The 22,478-nt window shown below is 54.2% G+C and overlaps 1 protein-coding gene across 1 annotated transcript; it reads left to right on the top strand.

Annotated features, from left to right (window-relative positions):
* Nucleotides 1-112: 112 nt before the first annotated feature.
* Nucleotides 113-15,113, top strand: MORF4L1 (mortality factor 4 like 1). The gene is made up of 13 exons (XM_064722084.1): nt 113-260; nt 2,014-2,060; nt 3,989-4,056; nt 6,160-6,246; nt 6,399-6,479; nt 8,156-8,218; nt 10,517-10,542; nt 11,115-11,203; nt 11,307-11,408; nt 11,648-11,736; nt 12,800-12,972; nt 13,293-13,377; nt 14,454-15,113. Exons 1-13 carry the CDS (start codon nt 221-223, stop codon nt 14,536-14,538), a joined length of 1,035 nt encoding a protein of 344 aa, XP_064578154.1. The 5' UTR covers nt 113-220; the 3' UTR covers nt 14,539-15,113.
* The last annotated feature ends 7,365 nt before the right edge of the window (nt 15,114-22,478 follow it).

Here is a 22,478-nt window from a genome sequence, read left to right as displayed (position 1 = left end):
GCCCAGCGTGGCTCCTCACGGCGCACGCACCCAGCACTCAGCAGCCAAGCCGCCCCCGCCCGCCGAGCGGGGCGGAGCGGGCGCGGAGCCCGCGGACTCCATGTCCCGGCATGCCCGAGCCGCGGCTGCGCGGCGGGGCCGGGCCGGGCAGCGCCGGGGCCGGGCCGGGCAGCGCCGGGGCCCCGCGGGGAGCGGCCGGAGGAGGGACCGGCCCTTATAAATGGCGCCCAAGCAGGACCCCAAGCCCAAGTTCCAGGAGGGTGAGTCCGGGCCGGGCTCGGGGCCGCGGCGCGGGCGGGCCGGGGGTGCCGCGGATCGCGGGCCGCGCCCGGCGCGGGGGGCTCGGCTCCGGCCCCGGGGCTCGGGATCCGCTCCCCGCGCTCCCGGCTCAGCCTCCGGCAGGTGCCGATAGGTGGGAAAGATGGGTTCCTGCAGGCTTTGTCTGCTCCCGGCCCTCCTCTTTCCTTCCAGGAACACGCGGGCCCTTCCCACCCCGTTATTCTAAATATGCTTCGTTTTCCTGCGCGGATGTTCCTTGGCATTAAAACTGCTGAAATCCCTCTGGTTTGTTGGGGGTTTGGTTTCAATGCCTTTGAAAAATGATTATTTATTGTCCCCGGAAGGGAGCCCCGCGCAGGAGGATTCATGGAGGCAGCGCTGGATTCCAGCACAGCTGGAATCCACATCTGCCGCAGAGCACCGGGGCTTGGGTGAATGAGGATGATCGGGCTTTTCAGGAGGCTTATTCTGTGTTTATTTTGATTTTTATGTAATGGTTGCGGCTGAGAGCAATACAGGTAGGATAAATAACAATAGCAGTACGGTGTAAGATGGATGCCCCATCCCTGGAATGTCCCAGGCCAGGTTGGAAGGGCTTGGAGCACCTGGGACAGTGGAAGGTGTCCCTGCCATGGCAGGGGCGGGATGGGATGGGCTTTGGTGTAAGGAACAGGGTGTGCATCCAGGGAACAGCCCTTGTTGAGGGAGCAGGAGCCTGCCGGGTTATCATGGAGACAAAGAGCCCTTTCTGCAAATCATCCGTGTGCATTTTAAAAATGAATGTTCCTCAGTAACCGTGGGCATCTCTCCTGGAAAACCCTGCACAGCCCTGAGACAGGGGCGTGTCTGCCACCAGCACTGTGACAATGAGGGTGGAAATGTCACCTCTGATTGTCAGCCCCGTCTGTAGGGACATTTTAAATAAATAAAAGTACTGCCTGTGTGATGCATCAGTGTGAGCACTTCCGGGAGAGCCCTTCTGAGCCTTTCTCTTTGTTGAGACACAGAAGCATTTCACAGCTCTGCAGCTCATTTCCCAAAACCGGGAGGCACTGCAGCTTCCAGCAGGGAATGCGTGCCCTCAGATATCCTGTGTTATGTACCCTGCAAATCCCACAGTGGAACCACGCAATGAGGCTTGGCCAGGAGGAGATAAAGCCAGGCTGAAGGACAATCTCATCCTGCTCCAAACCCCAGAGTGGGGGGGTTCTGCTGCTGCCCTGTCCCACAGGCTGGGTGGAGAAGCAGCATGCGGGTTTTCCTTCCTGATTCCCCAAGCTGGGAATGCCACATGCTGCCCTTCCTGCAGGAAAGGGACACAGGTGACAGTGGCTTTGAGGTGCCAGGAGCTTCAGGGGCAGAGGTGGGATGTTAGGGGAGTGCCCTGCATCAGAAACGCCCCAGAGGGGCAGCTCTGCCTGCCTGTGGCTGAGCCCAGCCTGCTGTGGGGGCTGCAGCCTGACCTGAGCCTGGGCAGGAGATCTGGGCACGCCAGGGAGGGGCAGGGATGTGGGGTTTGCTGCCAAAGGCACCAGCACTATTGCTTTGTGTGTGGTGCAGCTGCTCCTGGGATCCTCAGGGATCTCTGCTCTGGGCTCCAAACGATCTCAGCTCTGATCCCTTTGGTGGGAGAGGGAATTTGCTTCTGCAGTCAGTTTGTGCCTCAGAGCCCTCCCTGGCTGCCCTGTGCTGTTCCTGGTGGCCCTCTGAGCTGTCTCTGTGCTTCCCTTGCAGGTGAGCGAGTGCTTTGTTTCCATGGACCTCTCCTTTATGAAGCCAAGGTGGGTGTGTGTGGCTGCTGCTGCTGCCCAGGAAAACAAGGACGTGTTTCTGTCTGCTGTGCCTCTAGGTGGGACCAAGGGCTGCAACTAAAATTAACAAAAACCTGCCTGAAATCAATGTCAGGCCCGGGGGCTCCATTCCAGAACAATTTCAGGAAGCCCAGTGGCACCGTGCAGCTATTCTGGGAAGCTCCCAGAGGCTGTTGGAACATCCCAGAACACTGCAAATATCCCAGAGCACTTTGTGCCTGCAGGATTTGGTGCCTGAGCTGCTCAGGGGGAGGGGGCTGAGTACAGCCCATGGTCTTCCTCAGTGCCCAGGAGGGGCTGCACTGCAGTGACAAAGGAAGGGGCAGCCCCAGTTCTGCTTTCCAGTTCTGGCTTTTGAACCACAGGAGCCTGCACTGCAGATTTGTGCCCCTGCTGCCTCAGTGTCTGAGTGCTTCCACTCCCTCTGGAAGGGAAGGAAAGGGCTCTTGGAGCTGTGTGGGTTGGAAGGTGTGCAGAAGTTCCTGGGGTGCCTTAGACAGGGATTTCAGTCCTTCAGGATTTGGTGTCAGTGCGTGTTAACACAGGGAGGCAGGAGAAACACTCAATTTCTCTCTTCAGGACAAAGAGCTGTAATGGCAAAATCTCACCCAGAGCACTGAGAGGGTTTGGGCTGCTCCAAACCTTTCCCACCTTAGGGCTCCTGCTCTGCTCCTTGCTGCCTGTGGAACAGGAGGGTGAGGTTGTGGGAACGTGGGACAATTCCCACCTTTTGTTGGGAGCTGTTGTGCCGGGGCTGCAGACAGGAGGGTGATGGAGGCTCCTGGTTTTGAGGAAATGACCGTGTGCCACTCAGCAGCTGTGCTTGCCCTCCTTTCCCAGAGTGGAATGGGTGCTGCAGGGCAGGCTGTGCCAGCTGGGTGCTCAGGGGATCTCCCAGCTCACAAGTGGCTTTTGGCTGCCTCTTTGTACTGGGTGCATCCTTCTGAGTCCCTGCACTGGCACAATGAGCTTGAAGTTTCATTTTAAAAAGGTTTGGCTTGTTTATTTTAAGGGTTTAATTTTAAAAGCTGCTTTGTCAGTATTAATGAATAACAACCTTGGCTTTCTTCCTGCTCCTTTGATCTGTTTTTCTCCCGTGGCTCTCAGTCCAGCAGTTGTTTTGTTCCTGACCACATCCTTGGTGTGCCACAGCAAGGTGGTCAGAGCAGCTCTTTGTGAGGGCTCGTGGCAAACAGGAGCTGTTTGTGCCTCTCTGCCGTGCAGAGTTGAAGGAGATTCACTTCAGGCTCTTCCAACCCCCAGCAGGGAAAATACTTTGCTGCAGAACTGTATTTGAGTCATCTTTTGCTTGATGCTCAGCCCTTTATTCTGCAGGACAAGCAGGGGCAGGCACAGGCTGTGTGTGGCTGGGTTAGCTCCAGGCTGTCAGAACAAGCACTGCTGCAGCAGGAGCAGGAGGACCTCAGTCCTGGCTGGGTTTAAGTTCCATGTGTGGCATTTTGCAGCTGTTTCCTGAAACAGGAGGTTCCTCTCTGGCAATGTTTTGTAGTTGAAGTGGGTACAGCCCAGTGTGGTGTTGGGAAAATGTTGTATAGCCAAAGGTTCTACCCTCTCAAACGCTTGGAGGTGGCTCTGTGTGCCAGGCAAATACCAAATGTAATTTTGGGAGCAGTTTTTACTTCAGTGGAAGAAGAGCCCCTTTTACAGAGACTCAGATCTGGAGCCCTGCAGGTTTTACAGCAGCCTCATTCTGTCACTGCTCAGGGGGCAGTGGCAGCTGAATCTCAGCGCCTCCAGAACAGGACTTGAACTTCCTGGAGGAAGTGTTGAGTTGGTGGATTTGATTTGTGCAGGGAAAACTGCAAGCTAAAGCAGCAAAATTCCCTGAGCTCTCCTTGTTTTCCCTGGGACTGACTGACCTTTCTTCTCTGTTCCAGTGTGTAAAGGTTGCCATAAAGGACAAGCAAGTGAAATACTTTATCCACTACAGTGGTTGGAATAAAAAGTAAGTAGTGCATGGAATAAAAGCAGGATTTCTCTTTCCTTTCCAGGGAGCTGCTTTGCCTGAGTGTGGGCTGGGTGCAGCAGCCCTGCCATGTCCCTGCAGCTGGCAGATCCTCTGGGGCTGACCAGAGTGATTTAATACCTGAGCTGCTGATTTAATACCTGATTTATGGAACACAGAGAACATTGCCAAACTGGCCATTTCCTGCAGAGCTGTCAGAGGCTGCTGGGAATGCTCTGGGACATTCTGGTTGTTCAGGGTGGGAAACACTGGAGTTCCTCCCTGGCAGAAACCTCTGCTATGAAAACTTCCTGGCTATGCCTTGGGAGGAAGGGCAGCTCCTGCTGAGGTGGGGCAGAACCACTCAGACCCCCTGCCTCTTACCCCAGTGTTCAGGGGATTTTGGAGCACAGCTTGCCGAGGGCTGGCTTAGCAGCAGGTGCAGCCTGTGTTCCAGCTCCAGCCTCTCAGATTAAAGTAAACATACAGATGCTTTTTCCTCCTGCAAAACTGGCAGGGTTCCAGGTGGGAGATGGCTGAGGGCTACAGGCACCTCTGTGGGATAAATGTTGAGCCCATTAGAGGTGAAAGCTTCCATGAGGTTGTTGTACTGATGTACTTTTCTCCCTTTTTTTGAGTTGTTTTCTACCCCTCCGGTTGAATTTAGGAAATGGAGGTTTTTTTCTAGGTGATTAAAAACCTCAGCTCTTCAGACCCAGAAGTCTCAGAGGGCAGTTTCCTGTTTGGTTTGATTTCAGTGCTGAGGACTCTTAGTCACAGCAGTCTGGATCTCTATGATGTGACTAAAAGCTGAAGCTCCTGTTTTAGATGTGACTTTTAATTGCATCCACTCTCCCTGCTGCCAGAGGGCTGGGGGATGGCCCAGTGTAAACACAGCACTTACAGGGGCACAATCACTGTGTGCTGGCTCCCCTTAATGAGGCAGCATCAGTGTGGCCCTTCCTTCCCTTGTTAGTGCCATGGAGGGGCAGAGCTGCTGTCCTGATCCCGCTTTTCTTGCTTGTGCTGTTTGAGTTTTCATTTTTGCCTTCGAGCTCCAATTAAGGACATTAAAAGTGGCGTTGCTGCGAGAGCCAGGGCAGCAGAGCCTTCATCTGCAGCTGTCAGGGCCTGGCTTGGAATGATTTTGCCAGTATCCAGAGTCAGGGTAGCACAAAGCTCTGTCACCGTGGGGCACAGAGGTGTCACCTGGGCACACAGCACATCTGGAAGGCCCCTTGCAGCTGGACAGGCAGGAGTGGGATAAGTGCTTAGACAGCTGAGCAGAGCACTGCCTGAACCCCAGAGGCGTTGGGCACAGCTGGAGCTGTCTCTGCAGCCTGCAGCTGCTGCCCTTGCCTTCTCTCCACCCTCGGAGGTCCTGGTGCTCCTGCAGCAATATTGGCTTGGCCACGTGCTGCTCCAAGAGTGGCAGCTGCTGAAAGCTGGCACAGCACTCTTCATAAAGAGCCTTAACTGATGTGCTTTGGAATACCTCGGCCACTTTTAATGTGTTTTGTTTGAGAGAAGTTGTCAGATTGCTCAGCTGAGGCACTCTGTGTTGAAGTGGAATTCCTGCTGTATTGGCAATTTCCCCAACACCTGTTCTCTTAAATCGTTCAGATTCTGCAAATATTCATGCCATCTTGGTTCCCTTCACAGACAGAAATCAGAGCTCTTCTCCTTACAGTAAGATCCTATCCTGAATTTGTTAACCTATAAAATGTTGGAATAGATAAAGGAGACTTTCTCAGTAATATACTGTGGCTACAGATACCCCATAATTTTGTAAGCATAGAGTAACTTTTTTTCCCCTGTGATGCTTCTTTTGAATGAGATTGTTCTCTCCCTACTAAACTGCCCATCCCTCAAGTTTGGGAGGCTGGAAATGCCAGAGGGTTGCACTTCCCTGGATAAATCATTCCAGCTCCAGTCAGTGGGGAACGTTTGGTGCCTTTGGCCTTGAGCTGTGCCAGTCCATGACTTGACACAAAGCAGAGTTTAGTCCCAAATTCTGTGAAGCTTTTAATTGACTGTTGTGTGTAGAAGGCAATCACGGGAGGGCTTTGAGTGATGATTTATTTCTCTCTGGGCTTTTTCCAGCTGGGATGAATGGGTTCCAGAAAGCAGAGTGCTCAAATACGTGGATACCAACCTGCAGAAACAAAAAGAACTCCAGAAGGCCAACCAGTGAGTAGTGGGGAAGGAGGGATTGTCAGGGAATGGTTGTTCAACAGAGCTTCCATCCACAGTTATCAGGGGAAGCTACTGACTTTCAAACCAAAACCAAAGAAGCTTCTTTTCCCACCAAAATCTTATTTCTGAATACGCTCTGTTTAAAGGGAACAGTATGCAGAGGGGAAGATGAGAGGAGCTGCTCCAGGCAAGAAGACTTCTGGTCTGCAGCAGAAGAATGTTGAAGTGTAAGATTCTTTTTATTTAAAAATAAAAAACCCACCCCCAACCCTGCCCAAAACACCTCCCAGACTTTGGCTCATCAGTTTTAGTGGCTCTGCAGCTCAACTCCATCTCTTGTGGCACAGCCTGTGCAAAAGCACTTTAATGGCACCAAAAAGGCCTTTGTTAAAGTATTTCATTTAAAATGCCTTTTAGATGGTGCACAGTTAATGTTGAATTGAGGTGCTGAGCAGACACACTCTGCATTTTTTTGCAGTCTATTGTTGGTGGCCTGACACTCAAAAAGTGGTGAATCCTCATAAGTCCTGTGTATCTCAGTAAAATCAGTTTCTCTATAGAATTTCCCAGCTCTTCCGAGCACTTTGGGATAAAATCCTCACAATGCCTTGCCTTCTGCCATGGTGCAGCTGTCAAAACTGCATTTAAAGAGCCTTTCTTTGGCTGGTTTTGACAAAACTAAACCAATAAATACACAATTAAAAATGGGCCTGCATCCTGAGATACCGGAAGCAAGCTCAGGCATCTACTAGAAAAACTTAATTTGAGCTGTGACTGTCAGATTTCCTTCACTCCCTCCTTTTGTTGATTCAGGAGAGATTTTATGGTAGATTTGCAGACAATCTGTCCAGCTCTGCTCATTTGTCATCTTCAGTTTGGGCAGGGTTTCATTTAATGATGAACACGGCCCTTGCTAATGGGCTGTTTTGAATCCCTAACTTCATTTGTGATCCCGGCTGTCACAAGCTGCTGAAATGCCACCAGTTCTTCAGAGGTGGATTTGGCAGCAGCCTCAGGGTGCAGGGCTCACTCAGGGGCAGGTTTGGTGTGGAATGTGAGTCATGGCTTTGAGGAGTGCAGCACAGCTGGGGACAGGGAGTTGGGGTTTGCTGTGGGTCCTGGGGCAGTTTCACTTTGGGACTGGCCAAAACCTGGCCAGGGCTGGCTGTAGCTGGCTCCTGGTCTGGGGAAGGGGGAATCAGTGGATCTGCTGGGTCCCCCTGGATCCCCTGGCTGGGTGCTCCCCTGTGCCCAGGTGCTGAGCTCCAGCTGAGTCCCGCCAGCTCAGGAGCAGCCTGCACAGGAACCACTCACTCACTGCTGTCCTCACCTGGGGTCAGACAAAGCCCAGCCCAACTCTGTAGGCAGCTGATAACGATAAGTGTCATTAAAACCTAATTAAAACAGGTCTGAATGATGACCAGCACTGATTTGGCTGCTGAAGGGGCTGTTGCAGCTGGGTGTCTCCCATGTGAGTGGTGGGAGGGAGCTGATGGTGGGTGTGAGTTTGACTCAGCCGTGAGTGTGTGTTGATTGCACTGCAGACTAGTGCTTCGCAAAATACACTTCCAAAATCCAGCCTCGGGTTGTCCCCTTGTACATCAGAGCTCATTGCAGACACACGAAATACTGGTGGTGGGAGGGGAAAAACTGTTCTAAAAGGGTGACGCCGTCCATCTCTGTGAGCCACCTTTTGTGACACTCCTGGAGGATCTGAGGGAAAGGTGGTTTATATTAATACATTGATTATATTAATACATTAATACATCTGAGATGTATTCCCCTGCTAAGCAGGCAGTGGTGGTACCAGTGTAAGCACAGCGTGTCCCAGCAGTGCTCAGTGTGCTGAGCTGCAGGAGGGCTGTGTGGGGCTGCCCACGAGCTGTGTGTGCCCTGTCCCCAGGTTTTTCCGGCGGGATGGAGCCCACACCGTGTGCTGCCTGGAGACCCCGGCCATCTCCACACGGTGAGTGAGGCCTGGGGCAGCTGCCACACAGGGCTGCCAGCCCAGGGCCACCTCCTGCTTCTTCCCTGGCTGCTGGGCAGGCCCTGGGAGCCCTCAACTGTCCTGGGGCTCAGCTTTCCTCTCTCCTGGGTTCTTTCCTGCTTTTGTTGTTGGGTTCTGGGCAGGCCCTGGGAGCCCTCAGCTGTCTGGGGCCCTGGGCAGGCCCTGGGAGCCCTCAGCTGTCTGGGGCCCAGTGTGCCTCTCTCCTGGGTTCTTTCCTGGTTTCTTGGTTGGGTTCTGGGCAGGCCCTGGGAGCCATCAGCTCCCCTGGGTTCTCTCCTGGGTTTTGGGCAGGCCCTGGGAGCCCTCAGCTCTCCTGGGGCCCCTCTTTCCTCTCCCCTGAGTTCTGGGCAGGCCCTGGGTGCCCTTGGCTCCCTTGGGTTCTGGGCAGGTCCTGGGTTCTCTCCTGGGTTTTGGGCAGGCCCTGGGGCCCACCTTTCCTCTCCCCTGGGTTCTGGGCAGGCTCTGGGTTCCCCTTGTGTTCCCCTGGGGTTCTCCCCGGGTTCTGGGTAGGCCCTGGGTTCTCCCCTGGGTTCTGCCTGGGGTTTTGGGCAGGCCCTGGGAGGCCTTGGCTCCCCTGGATTCTGCCCCAGGTTCTGGGCAGGCCCTGGGTTCTCTCCTGGTTCCCCCCTGGGTTCTGGGCAGGCCTTGGTGTCCCGTGGCTGTCCTGGATTCTCCCCTGGGTTCTCCCCAGGTTTCTGGGCAGGCCCTGGGGGCCCTGGGCTGCTTTGGCAGCAGGGCCCTGTTTGGGGCTGTTGAAAGCCCATCTGCAGCTCCTCTGCCCTGCACTTTGTGGTGGGGCTGGGTGCAGTGGGAGGACACTCCCTGTGCCCAGCTGGCTCCAGGCTTTCAGCCCTGCATCCTTCTAGAGCCTGCAGCTCCTGGAAAGCAGCGCCGAGGAGTTTTCAGGGGCCTGGGGAGCAGTGCTAGCGTTGGAAGGGAGAGCTCAGAGCCTGCTCCTCGTGCTGTGCCTTTGTTTGAGTCTGTTCAGGGTAACTGTTCTGCAAACTGCAGCAACTGGTTCCAAAAGCTGTGAAGCAATCTGTGATCAGATAGAAATATGTATGAAGTGCAGGTTTGGGTTTAAAATAATTGCTCATCTTCTGGTAACTGGAAGCTGTAGCAGAAGAAAATGTGTAGTTAAAGCAGGCTGCCTGTGCAACACCTTCTGACTCTGTTAAATGTAGCTCAGCTGAATCTCAGCTTCCAAAAGTTTATTCTACATTTCATGGGCCTAAAATTCAGGAAACAGAGTTAATGGGTGCTTGAAAAATAGGAAGGGGTAACCAAGTGTTCTGGAGGGAAGATATGGCACTGAGTAACAAATTAGGGAATAACATCTGGTTGTAAATTACCTAAATGGAGTTTTTAAAAACTCTGCTTCTGTTCTAATGGTTAACCTGATTTTTATCTTGTGAATTAATCCTGGGAAGGGCTCCCTGTTCCTCCCTGTTGGCTTTGGGTTTGGAAGAAAATCCTTTGTCTTCAATGCACCAGCCCACTGTTGGTGACTTATTGTTCCCTCTGAGGGATGAGCTTTATCCTGCCCACAGTTTCAGCCTCATTTCAGCTGCTTTGCCTTTAAACAAACCCTTTATTCTCCCTATCTCCAGCCCTTCCTCAGAGCTCTGCCTGTTTCCTGGCCTTGATAAACCCAGTCCAGAGCCTGAAAACAGGAGTCACTGAGGGAGTGCTGAATTTCTGAGGGATCAGTGTTGGCCTGGTGCAGTTTTACCCACCCAGTGCCCAGTTTTTGAGCAGTGAATCCAGGCTGCTCTTGGCAGGGAGCAAACTGAGAATAAATCATGGTACTCCAGCTAAAACTTGCTGAAAATGGGTAGTAAATAGACAAAGTGCCTTCTGCTGCAGCTATGGTAAAGCTGGAGATGTTTTTCAATCTTTTACTGGAAGTTAATTCAGTTTAGTTAGATTTTTCTGGGAATTGCCAGCACTTCTGTTTCCTTGTGCCATATTCTCTGAAATAAAACGGCCACAAACCTCTTGTAGTTCTCCAAGAGCACTTGGGAAGGACAAAACTTCCCAAAAATAGTGAATTCTAACCTGTTCCATGAGGAATCTCGTGGTACCATAGCTCTGTAGCCAAGCTGTAGCTTGTGTTTCCTCTGTGTGTCCTTAGCTAAATACTGCCCAGGCCCCTGAGGATTGCTCTCAGTGCTTGAAACATTTTCTGGCTTTCTGCTGTGGCTTCCTTAAGTACCAGTCCCTTGACATGTGCACTAATTTGTGTTCTTCTTGCAGGAAAACAAAAAAGAACAAGCAGAAAAGTAAGTGTGTTTTATTTTGCGTCTGAGTGGGTCTCTCTAGTGAAGGGTTTGTAGCTGAAATAAGACCTGCAGCCTGCCCCAATAATTCCCTGACACCTTGTGCTGTCCCTCCTGGGCTCCTGGGGCTCTCCCTGCTCAGGAAGGGGAAGGTTCACACTTTTCTGCTTGGTACAAAATGTACTCCTTCCAGTCTGTCAGGATTTTGGGCTCTTGCAATTGCAAAGCGAAGCTGATCTGCTGAAATAATTTCCTAACTCCAACTTAGGTTTTCTTAATGAGATGGAGACATGACACAGCTGCAAAGCTGAGCTGCTGGCTCCAAAAATGCTCCCCCAAAAATGTGACAGACTGGTGTGCTTCTAGTGCAGGAACCTCCCTCAGATAAGTGCCAGTGCAGCAGTTTAAACTGGCACAAACGGGGGACTCCCAGAACGGAAGTAATATTTAAAACAACAACAAAAAAAAACCCAACAGGAGCAAAGGTGACCTGAGAAAAATCTGAGCCTTACTTTGAAATCCTTGCCCTAAATGTTGCCTGCTGTTTTCTGTGCTGCCGTGTGTGCTGTGCACAGCTCCAGGCATTGGGGAGGGGAGCAGCACCAGTGAGACTCCCCAGCCTCCCAGGAAGAAGAGGGCTCGGGTGGATCCAACTGTTGAAAGCGTGAGTATTTTCCATTCCCTCCCAGGGATTTTGGTGGAAAACAGAAGGTGCTGTGCTCCCAATTAGTACCTGAGAGTAATTAGTCTGGCTTGGCTGTTCTCAGGAGGAGACGTTTATGAACAGAGTTGAAGTGAAGGTGAAGATCCCTGAAGAGCTGAAGCCATGGCTGGTGGATGACTGGGACTTGATCACCAGGCAGAAACAGGTACAAATCCTGCCCAGCTCTGGGGGACACCTTCCACTATCCCAGGATGCCCAGCTTGGTTGGGTTTTTTAATGCCCAATTAAACTCTTGGAGTAAGAGTAACTCTTTCCTAACCTGTACCATCTTAACCTGCTGATTTCATCCTAGACATGTCCTGGTGAGAAAGGGTTTCAGTTCAGCTTCCAGGTACAAATGTCTGCAAGAATGAGACAAACTTGTATTCTGTTTTGCATTTGTAGCTCTTCTACCTCCCTGCCAAGAAGAATGTGGACTCCATTTTAGAGGATTATGCAAACTACAAAAAATCCCGAGGAAATACTGATAACAAGTGAGTAGTGCTCACTGCCAGCACTAAACACCTCCTTGGCTCTTGTTGTTGGACTTGGATTCCATGGAAAATGGAATAAGGCTGTGAAACCTGACCCAGCCCCATGTCCAATGCCCTGTTCCAAGCCCAGGGTGATAGTGGTGCTCAGAAATCCTGAGGGAGTAATTCCAAACTGCACGTCTGCTTGCTGGATATGAGTTCTGCTTCCCCGCTTGCCCTAAGCCTTTTCCTGAAGGAAGCTGATGAAACTTCCCAGAGAAGCCATGTGGGGTGAGCTCAGTGCCCCAGGGCTCCCTCACAGAGCCAGGGGCCAGGGAGGTGCACGAGGATTTGTAAATACTCAGATGGGCAAAGCCAATTATTGTTTATAATTACCCAGCAATCAGCCCTGAGCAAAACAAGGTGTGTTTACTCTGCAGGAGGCTTTCCTGTTTGAAAGGGAGAACAGAAAGGGAAGTAATTTTCTTCCATTCAAGAGGAAGCAGGTTATTGACTTGTCAGGGTGTTTTAACCTGCTCTGATGTAATTGTCCTGATGCCTGTTCTAAATTTGTTCCAGGGCGGGGTAAGGGCTGTGCTCCTCTCTCACTGCCAGGTCCTGTGCAGGCAGGGTGAGGTTGGAGCCTGCAGGAATCTGGCAGGAGAGGCCTGGGAGGAAGGGAGCAGGTGCCTGAAATACCAGGGGACTGTCCCCCTGCTCAGTGTAATTAATTCAGTATTGTCCTTTGAACCTGCTGCGAGCTGGGATGAGCTTTGGGTGACAGAGAAAGCTGCTGAATGTCCCCAGTGCTGCCTGTGCTTTCAGAAGGGCTGCTCCAAGTCCATCTCTGCTCCTCTTGGTTTGCCTACATCCTGGCTGTGTTCAGAACAGCCCATTTTCCAGGGAAGCAGGGAAGGTCTGGGATTGCATCCCTCCCTGTGGCTGTAGATGTTAAGGTCTCCAGACAAACTTCCTTGCAAGATGTGAAAGACCATCCTGGTTTTGGTGGTCTCCCCAAGCCAAGCCTCTCCCTGGAGCAGTCCCTGTTCCTTGGAGCAGGCCTTGCAGAGCTCTGTGTCCCCAGGGAGTACGCTGTCAACGAGGTGGTGGCTGGCATCAAGGAGTATTTCAATGTCATGCTGGGCACCCAGCTGCTGTACAAGTTCGAGAGGCCCCAGTACGCCGAGATCCTGGCGGATCACCCCGACGCCCCCATGTCCCAGGTGTACGGGGCCCCACACCTCCTGAGGCTCTTTGGTGAGTGCCACCTGGGCAGGGGGGGTGGACAGCACTGGGAGGGGGTCAGGTGCTTGTTTCCCCCTCTGGAGCCTGCGACAGGCAGCTCTGAAGGGGGGGTTCATTCCCTAAGGGTGGGTTCACTCTCTATCCGTGTACCCAAAAGGCTCAGAGCCATTGCAGGTTTGAGATGGGAATGAATTTTTAAAGTCTGGTTGGTTTGGGTGAAATTGTGTATATTGGAATAGATTCCTGGGCTGCTTTCCTGTGCTGCTGTAAGGCTGTGGGCTTACACAGTGACTTGAAGCAGTGTTTGTGACAAGTGTCCTTGCTTCGGGCAGTGCGGATCGGAGCCATGCTGGCCTACACGCCCCTGGATGAGAAGAGTCTGGCTTTGCTCTTGAACTACTTGCATGACTTCTTAAAGTGAGTACTTGTGAGGTCTTCCAGCAACAAAGAGAGAGGTCAGGGAGCTCAGGCTGCTGTGAGGCTGCCCCTTCTCATGAATTGTTGTGTAACTGGGGCCTGTGTGTGGGATCTTCCCCATGGCTGCAGTGAAGCCTCTCAGACTCCACTTCTCTGGTCCTGTTAATCTGCACTCCTACCCTGTCCCATCTGCTCCTTGTTGCAAAATAAATGCTTCAACATTTATTTATAGCTGCTAAAGAAAGCAGATGATAATTCCAGCAAGCTATTAAATTACACAACAGTTACTCAACAACAATTGAGCAAATGTTTAAAAAGTGATGAACTTTAGGAATGTTATTTCTGGGACAGACTGTCACCAGAGCTTTAGTGTGCTATGGTTCCCTGTAGCCGTGGGATGTTCAGGAGGAAAACATCCTTATAATAATAAAGCACTTCAGTGTGAAATGAGGTGAGCTTTAAGGTCCCTTCCAACCCAAATCATTCAGTGATTCTGTGATTAGGAGCTATTGGAAGCTGAAAGAAAAGCCTCAGTAAATCCAGGACAGCTCTGCAGCAGGGCTTGAGAGGAATCAGCCTGGTGGCCAGGGAAAACCTGCCCAGGGATAGCCCTGGTCCTTTGGGGCAGTCTGGGGTAAATGCAGGTGCTGGAGAGCTCTGGCTGTGAGGTAGAAATGTGAACCCAGTGAGCAGAAATCCTGAACCCATCCCATGAGAATTAATGGCACACAACCTTTACTTTTGGCCATTCCTTGTTTTGCCATCCTTCACTCAGCCCTCGAGGGTCCCTGTTTGTGCAGACAGAGCTTCCTGGTGTCCTGATCTGTCCCTGCTCCTTTGAGTAGAGCAGTACCAAATTGATTCTTGGAACAGCAGCTGCCTGAACCTCAAATACCAACAGCTTCATCCTGTTCATCCTGAGCTGCCAGAGCTCACCTGGAGCCAGAGGTGCTTGGCAGCTCCTTTGGAATGGGTTTTTTGGCTGAGATTCTCAAACCCTGTTGTGTGTCTGGGCATTCACTGAACCACAGAGGATTTGGGCAAGCAGCAATGCAATGTTGTTGTTGTTTTTGTAGATATTTAGCGAAGAATTCCTCTGCGTTGTTCAGTGCCAGTGACTACGAGGTGGCCCCTCCGGAGTACCACCGGAAAGCGGTGTAACCCACGGAGCAAGGCTTGGAGCCTGCACCATGTCCACTCCTGCATCCTGTCCTTCACCTCCCCGTCACACAGCTCCTGTAAACATAGAGTGGTTCAAGTTGTGTGTGTGAAGTGCAGCTGCCACGTGAGTCCCGAGGATTCCTTGTTCTGCAGTGGAATCTCTTGTCCCACAGTGGGAGCTCCGTGGTGTTTCTGGCTCGGTGTGTGCATCGCTGGGATGTAAAGGAATGTGTTCTGGTGTGTCATTGTCTGGACTCAGTGCTCGTAGGGCTGCTCTCCCCAGAGGCTCAGCCTCACTAACCTGCTTTATTCCATAGTAATGACAGACCACGAGGGCTGTGTCACCTGTCTCGGTGCTATTGACTGTCTCACTCACCCCAGTGACTTTTTGGTGTTGAAAGTTCAGTGTTTGGTTCATAAATGTCTGCTTTTCATGGGGTAGTTGAAGGACTGTGACTTTTTTTTATATTCTAATGATAGGAAAATGCATTCTCATCTCGTAGTGTTTGGAAATGTTGGTCTTTGGCAGAGCTGTTTTACAGATCTGCAAATAAACTTTTTTAATTTCAAATGTGGTTTCTGGTGTTTGTGTTTGCATCGGTCCCTGCCGTGTGAGTGTCCTGGCCAGGCTGAGCAAGGGAATGAGGGGTTTGGATCTCTTAAAGGCATTGCATGACTTGGCTCTGAGTAGCTGCTCTTTGCAGGCAAAATAGCAGGTTTTAATCACAGATGTTGCTGCAGGAAGCCACAGTGGCCAGGGAGCTGGGACCCATGCTGTGCCAGGGCTGCTCTGGGTGGGACTGAGCCCTTCCTGCAGGGGCTGAGGGGCAGGAGGGTCCCACCCGTGTCCCCAGCACGGGGGTGAGGATGGGCTGGGCTGCCCGGGCTCAGGGAAGGTGTGAGCACATTCCCTGGACGGGAGCCCAGCAGGGTCGTGTCCCACCCTGGTGCCCTCCCGTGCTGAGCACAGCCCCGTGGTGCTGGGGAGGGGATGGTCCACTGGATAGGAGCTGTTTGAAAAAGCAGCAGGATCTGCTGTTCCATGGAAAAAGGACGATATTGAGCAATGGGGTGAGGGGAAGTTGCCATGGGAACTGAGGCAGGGCTGGGAGCAGCTGTGGCCCTTCCGAGGCGGGTTCTGGTGAGGGCAGGCAGGGAGTAGGGAAAGGGGCACTGTGGGTTCCCTGCCCAGCACCCAGCGCCAGGCTGGGCTGGACAGTGGGGGAAGGTGGGTGCTCCTCTGCTCCTGGTGCTGCTCCTGTCACTGCCTGCTCGCCTCAGCCTTGTTAATTAGCCACTTCTCAGTATTTGTCCTGGCCATTACCCGGAGCCAGGATCATGTTCCAATCTGAACAATGGATTTATCCTTTGCCAACCACCCCAAGAGTGAAAATGGCCTTTTGCTGTCAGTGCTCATGCTCACAGAACGGGGTTTGTACCAAGGCCTGTTGGGATCTCCTGGTCATTCTGTTTTATGGCAAGGTCCCTGGGCTCCTGCTGGCAAAGCAGGGTTCCCAGGGAGAGTTCACCTGGTGCTGGGAGCCTCTGCTCCTTCCAGCCCTTCCTGGAAAGGGTGAGCTCTTCCAGGCTGGCCTGAGGCAGGAATTGTTGGCTTCCTTGGTGCCCTTGGCCCCCATGGAGGCTGGGTGTGGTTCCTCAGACAGGGCTGTACCCCCTGGAGAAGCTGAGGAGTTTGTAGAGCAGGAAACGAGATCTTTGCAAGGATGGACTGCTGGAGGCCAAGCCCCGTGCCCAGGAAGGGAGGCTCTTGGAAATCGAGTGTCTGGCACAGCACGATGTGACAGAGCCTGGGGCAGCTCAGCTGGCCGAGCTCCCTGCTGGAAAAGGTGATTTTACACGTATGAGATGATTATTGGAGGAGTGGTGGGGAGCAGTGAGGAGCTGTCCCTGTTGGGGTGACCCTGGTGGGAGCGCAGGGCCGTGCTGTGCCAGCACAGCTGTTCCAGCTGTGCAATTCCCAGTTGCAGCTGTGCTGTTCCCAGTGTTTGGGCTGTGCCTCCTGCCCCACGCTGTGTCCCTCTTTCCTTCCTTTGCCCCGATGTGAGGGTGGTTTCCTGTGCCGTGGGTGCGGAGGGCTGGGTCCCTCCTCGCCTCTTTTCCTGCTGCCCTTTCGAGCCTGGTCAGCGCAGCAGCGCCTGTGCCAGATGCAGTCCCAGTGCTGCTCCATCCCGGGGCTGCTGCCTCGGGACAGCCTGGAGAGGAGAGGGGGAGCAGAGTGATCCCAACACTGCTCCATCCCGGGGCTGCTGCCTCGGGACAGCCTGGAGAGGAGAGGGGGAGCAGAGTGATCCCAACACTGCTCCATCCCTGCCCTCCTGCCTTGGCATAGCCAGGAGAGGAGGGAGCAGAGCAATCCCAACGCTGCTCCATCCCTGCCCTGCTGCCTCGGGACAGAGAGGAGAGGAGAGGGGGAGCAAAGCGATCCCTGTGGCACTGCCCCAGCTCAGCCATGGCATCTGCACAGGTGAGTGCCCCATAACCATGTCCTGGTATCCTCCTGGCTGTGTCCTGCATGTGCCATGTCCTTGTGCCTTGGGCGGTGCTGGGAGCTGTGCCCTGCCCAGGGATCTATGCTGGGGTAGCTTGGGCTCAGCCCTGACATGGCTAAGGGAAGGACCTGGGGCTGTTGGAGCTGCTGGGGCTTCTGGAGCTCTGTGCAAGGGACAAGGAGCTTATTGCAGGGGATAAGGAGCTAACGGGTCCCAAAGCCCATTAAGGCTCCATGGGGCTCCCTGTTACCTGCAATAGGCACGTGCTCACTGGGCTTTCTGTGCTCTAATGCCACACCAGGATTATGCCAAGGCTTTGCCCTACTCCCTCCTGCTAATTATTAACTGGAATTAATGAGATGAAGGGTGGAGAGATGCAGGGAGTGCTGCAGAGGCTGCTCCCCTGCCCCATCACCCCAAGGACCTGCCAGTACCCCCAGAGCAAAGGCAGCAGCAGAGCCTCCAGCCCCATGTGGGTTCTGCTGCCTGTGTGGCCTTCCTGGGTGCCAGGGAGCTGTAATCAGCTTCTCTGGAGTAAAGCAGCTTTCTGCAGCTGCCCTGGGCCATGAGCAGGGGCTGCCAGGAGCCGTGTGTCCCCTTGAGGACCCTGCTGCTGGGTGGCACTATTAGGTTTCCATTGCCATGGCTTCACCAGCTGCTGGAGGCTCTGGAAGGCCTTGGCCAGGCAGCACCCACTGGCCACATGAGTGGGTGGAGGGTGGGAGTCCCACGGGATCCCGTCCCTGTCCTTGGCAGGAGCAGCCAGGGCAGCAGGGCCAGGGAGCAGCTCTGGCTCAGCCGCTGCTCTCACCTGTAATTGGCACTGAGGGGTTGCTCAATGCAGCAGTGAAGGCTGCTGGCTAATTAGTTTATTCTCTAAAACAGCCTCTCAGTAGCAGCTCAGTGATCTGGGAAAGGCCAGGGCTGGACAGGGGTGTCATTACCTCGTTAGGGCAGCTAATGGAGCTGGGAAACGCAAACCTGTGCACACTCTGCTGTGACACAGCAGCTGTGGGCTCGTGAGTCCCTGCTGTGGTACGGGCACCCCTGAACCTGGGGAACCTTCCCAGGGGACAGGGCCAAGCAGCTGCCCTGGCTGCCAGCCCTGTGACAGCCCCAGGGAAGTGGCTTTTCCAGAGCCGTGCGGTGTGAGCTGGCTGGGGACCCCCTCCCTGTACAGCTGCGGGAGCGCTATCAGCCCCTCCTGCTGCCACAATCGCTGCTTTTGTTCCTCAGCTGGGTGGGGAGTGGAAACCCGGCGTCCCTTCCCGTATAAAACAACAGGACTTCGTTAGCCAGGGCCCCAGTGCTGCACCCATGGAGCTCCCACCCTTCTTCATCCCTCCTGCTCTCTGTGGAGCTCTCCATGGAAACGGGATCAGCATCACCACCCGAGTCCCACAGCCGTGCTGGGTTATCAGGGCTGGGGCTCCGAGCTGGCACCAGAACAGCTCTGCCCTCCCTGGAATGAGAGGATGCCCCGGTCCCTGTGCCCTCCCCACATTGAGAGGATGCCCCGGTCCCTGTCCCCTCCCCGCATTGAGAGGATGCTCCGGTCCCTGTGCCCCCCAGCTGAGAGATGCCCCGGGCCCTGTGCCCTCCCGCATTGAGAGGATGCCCGGTCCCTGTGCCCTCCCGCATTGGAGTGCCCCGTCCTGTGCCCTCCCCACATTGAGAGGATGCCCCGGTCCCTGTGCCCTCCCCACATTGAGAGGATGCTCCGGTCCCTGTCCCCTCCCCACATTGAGAGGATGCTCCGGTCTCTGTCCCCTCCCCACATTGAGAGGATGCTCCGTGCTTGTGGGACAGATTGGCCCTTCCCTTCCCGGGGCCTGCGGTTCCGCACAGCAGCAGGGCAGGTGCCAGTGCCCGCTGACATCCGAGGGACAGCGGGACAGAACAGAGCGCTGCACGGCAGCCACTGGGCTGTGCCGATGTTCCCTGCTCCTCCCTGGCTTGCTCAGCGCATGGGTGATGCCGGGAGCGAGGAATGCGGGGCTGGCCGAGCTCCTCCTGCCGCTGGCAGCCCCGACAGCCCGCTCCTGCTGCCAGCCCAGCCCAGGGCAGGGCAGGTATCGCCGGCCGCAGGTGCAGGTGATGCTCCGAGGAGGAGGAGGAGGAGGAGGGATAATGACTGGCCCGGGCCATCCCTGCGTGCTTCGTGGTCCAGCGGCTCGGCAATTAGCGCTTGGGAGCGGCCGGGGAGGAGCCCCTCGCGATCCTTTGTCTCTCGGGGTTTCCCATGCTTTGTTACCCGTGATTTGTGATTTGTGATTTGCTCTGCAGTGTCGCTGCCCCAGCTGAACCTGTGCGGCAGCTGCTGCCTCACCTGCCCGCAGGTCTGGGCAAAGAAAACGCTGGTCCCTCCATAGAGTCAGCATCACAGTAGGCTCTGATTATGTCCTGCAAACAGACGCAGTCACACATATAATGATGTTTTTTAGACCCATGGAGAATTAATCATAGAGAAAAATTAATTTTGATGAACAACTGTTGTGTCACCAAAAGGGATTTTTTTTAATGAGGGGGAAAACAGTTATGCCAGAATAATCTGTCAGCCAGTCCTCTGAGGAGATGGGATCAGTACTCCAGGAGCAGGGAAACTGAGGCAGATGGAGGTGAGGGTCGGTGCTGGAAGGAGAAGGTGCAGCAGGACAGAGGGCTGTCAGGGGTTGGCTTGTCACCTGCCACCTCTGCTCCACGCTCAGCTCCTGCATCCCCAGGGCAGTGCTGGAGGCTGCGGGAGTGCTGGCCCGGCTGGAGCTGGGGCACAGCAGCTCTGCCCGGCTGTGACACCGGTGGGTGACCTGCAGAGTGTGGGCACCTCGTGTGCCACCCCAGCACCTCCTGCCCTGTGTGTGGCAGCCAGGAGCTGTAACCAAAGCTGGGAGGTGCCCCAGGGGTGTCTGGAATGTCCCCTGGCCCGAGTGGGAGCGCTGGGATGAGAGCCCTGCATCCACTGGCATGTTTCTACTTTTAACATGTTAAGGGTTGTGTCTGTAACCTGCCCTAATTTTAGGTCTCTGGCGCTGAATCCCGCAGGGAAGGATGAGTGCAGGTGTAAAATTAGCTGGATTATTCTGGGCTGGCAGTTACCAGTGTCCCACCACAGAAATGTCCTGCTCAGCCTTGTGTGTGCTGCTGCCTCCCCGCAGCCCTGCTCCCACCTCAGGGTCAGCCTGCAATCACAATCTTGTTATCCACCTGCAGGTTTAGAGGGAAAGGACACCATCCCTGCATTCAGGAATTGATCCACGTTAGGGGCAGCAAAACAGAGCAGCCTTGCAGTCCCAGTGGTTTGGCTGGGAAGAGATTGGGAGGCAGAGACTGAACAAGGATAAATGGTGCGTTTCTAGGCTCTGCCGCAGCTGGAGAATAGATTATGTGAAATAACTAACATGGAAATGTTAATCAGCATTAGCCGTAGCACAAATTCCATTAGAGGAATGCTAAACAAAGAGAAGGAAAAGGCTGGGATTAGGGTGGCTTGGCAACAGGCTGTCCTCCCCAAAGTCTGGGTCTCATGCTCCAGGATTTAAGCTGTTATTTAAAATACAAGTTATTTTCTTTCCCTCCTCGGTGCAAACACCAGGATGCCCAGGTGCAGAGCAGCTGGAACCAGCACATGGAGTGTGCAGCAGCCTGGAAGGCTCTGCTGAGGACACAGCACAGCAGCAGCTCCTTGGTGTGAGCACAAACAGCCCTGCCCAGGCTGCTCCTGGCACTGCACTGCCAGGGACTGGTGTCACAGACAGGCAGTGACCGAGGGGGCTGCAGGGGACACGGCCGGGCTGGCCAGATCAGGGGACTCTGAAAGGACATTTCTTGGGGTTTTGGTTTCTCTTGCCTGGGCATCATCTCCTGAGCTTTTCAGTTTTAAACACTTAAATGTTACCTTGTGTTCGACTGCTCACTCCCTGGTTTCAGTACTTTTCCCTGCTTGCTTTGTCCTGGCCCTTTTTTACCAAGTTCTCAGAGTTAGTATTTCTGAAGTATCTCAGGTTCCTCCTGTTCTTCCCCTAAGGAGCCAGGCTGGCAGAGCTGGGCGGTTCCGCCTGGTGGGATGCCCCATGGCAGGGAAGCATTCCCAGTGGGATGCCCATCCAGGGAAACATTCCCAGTGGGATGTCCATCCAGGGAAACATTCCCAGTGGGATGCCCCATGGCAGGGAAGCATTCCCAGTGGGATGTCCATCCAGGGAAGCATTCCCAGTGGGATGTCCATCCAGGGAAGCATTCCCAGTGGATGCCCATGGCAGGAAGCATTCCATGGGATGCCCCATGGCAGGGAAGCATTCCCAGTGGGATGTCCATCCAGGGAAACATTCCCAATGGGATGTCCATCCAGGGAAAAATTCCCAGTGGGATGCCCCATGGCAGGGAAGCATTCCCAGTGGGATGCCCATCCAGGGAAACATTCCGTGTGATGTCCCATGGCAGGGAAACATCCCAGTGGATGTCCATCCAGGGAAGCATTCCCAGTGGGATGCCCCATGGCAGGGAAGCATTCCCAGTGGGATGCCCATCCAGGGAAGCATTCCCAGTGGGATGTCCATCCAGGGAAACATTCCCAGTGGGATGCCCCATGGCAGGGAAGCATTCCCAGTGGGATGCCCCATGGCAGGGAAGCATTCCCAGTGGGATGTCCATCCAGGGAAGCATTCCCAGTGGGATGTCCATCCAGGGAAACATTCCCAGTGGGATGTCCATCCAGGGAAGCATTCCCAGTGGGATGTCCATCCAGAAACATTCCAGTGGGATGTCCATCCAGGAAACATTCCCAGTGGGATGCCCCATGGCAGGGAAACATTCCCAGTGGGATGCCCCATGGCAGGGAAGCCTTCCCGGGGTGATGCCCCATGGCAGGGAAGCCTTCCCAGTGGGATGCCCATGCAGGGAAGCATTCCCAGTGGGATGCCCCACAGCAGACACCACCCTGGCACGCTGGAGGGGCTGATGTTGGGACAGTGTCTGGTGCCACTCACCACACCAAAAGGGCATACACAGCTCTCCCAGACAGGTTGCCAGGCTGTTTGGGTGCTCTGCCCACGGGTATTTTTTGCCTTCTCCTGAGATGACAAGACTTTGAGCAGAGCCATCCGTGAATAGCTCGGCAGGAGCCGGCTCAGGTTTCCCAGCCGCCGGAGCCATCCAGCAGGTATTTCGGGCAGCCCGAGGCTTTGTCCAGCAGGCTGTGGGTGCCGCTGGAATTAGGACACAGAGTGCCTGCCCCTCTCCCAGGACTGCTCCAAAGGCTGAGGCCTCAGCCCACAGCGAGATCAGCTCTGGGATTTGCGCACAGATTGCTGCCCAGCAGGAGGGGCAGCTCCTTTCCAGAACGAATCCTATTCACAGGAAACTCAGTCCCCGTTTGCCATCGGCCAGCATCCAAGACAGAGCAGTAGCAGCAGACACAGGATTTATTTTGAG

This window comes from Zonotrichia leucophrys, chromosome 10, assembly GCF_028769735.1.
Source record: "Zonotrichia leucophrys gambelii isolate GWCS_2022_RI chromosome 10, RI_Zleu_2.0, whole genome shotgun sequence".
Lineage (NCBI taxonomy): Eukaryota > Metazoa > Chordata > Aves > Passeriformes > Passerellidae > Zonotrichia > Zonotrichia leucophrys.
Note: the sequence above shows the minus strand (reverse complement) of the source record. Positions and strands in the feature narration are given on the sequence as shown.

Coding starts and splice junctions, on each gene's coding strand:
- MORF4L1 (XM_064722084.1), top strand. CDS start 221: ATGGCGCCCAAGCAGGACCCCAAGCCCAAGTTCCAGGAGG. Junction 10,543..11,114: donor AAAAAAGAACAAGCAGAAAA/GTAAGTGTGTTT, acceptor TGCTGTGCACAG/CTCCAGGCATTGGGGAGGGG. Junction 12,973..13,292: donor ACACCTCCTGAGGCTCTTTG/GTGAGTGCCACC, acceptor TGCTTCGGGCAG/TGCGGATCGGAGCCATGCTG.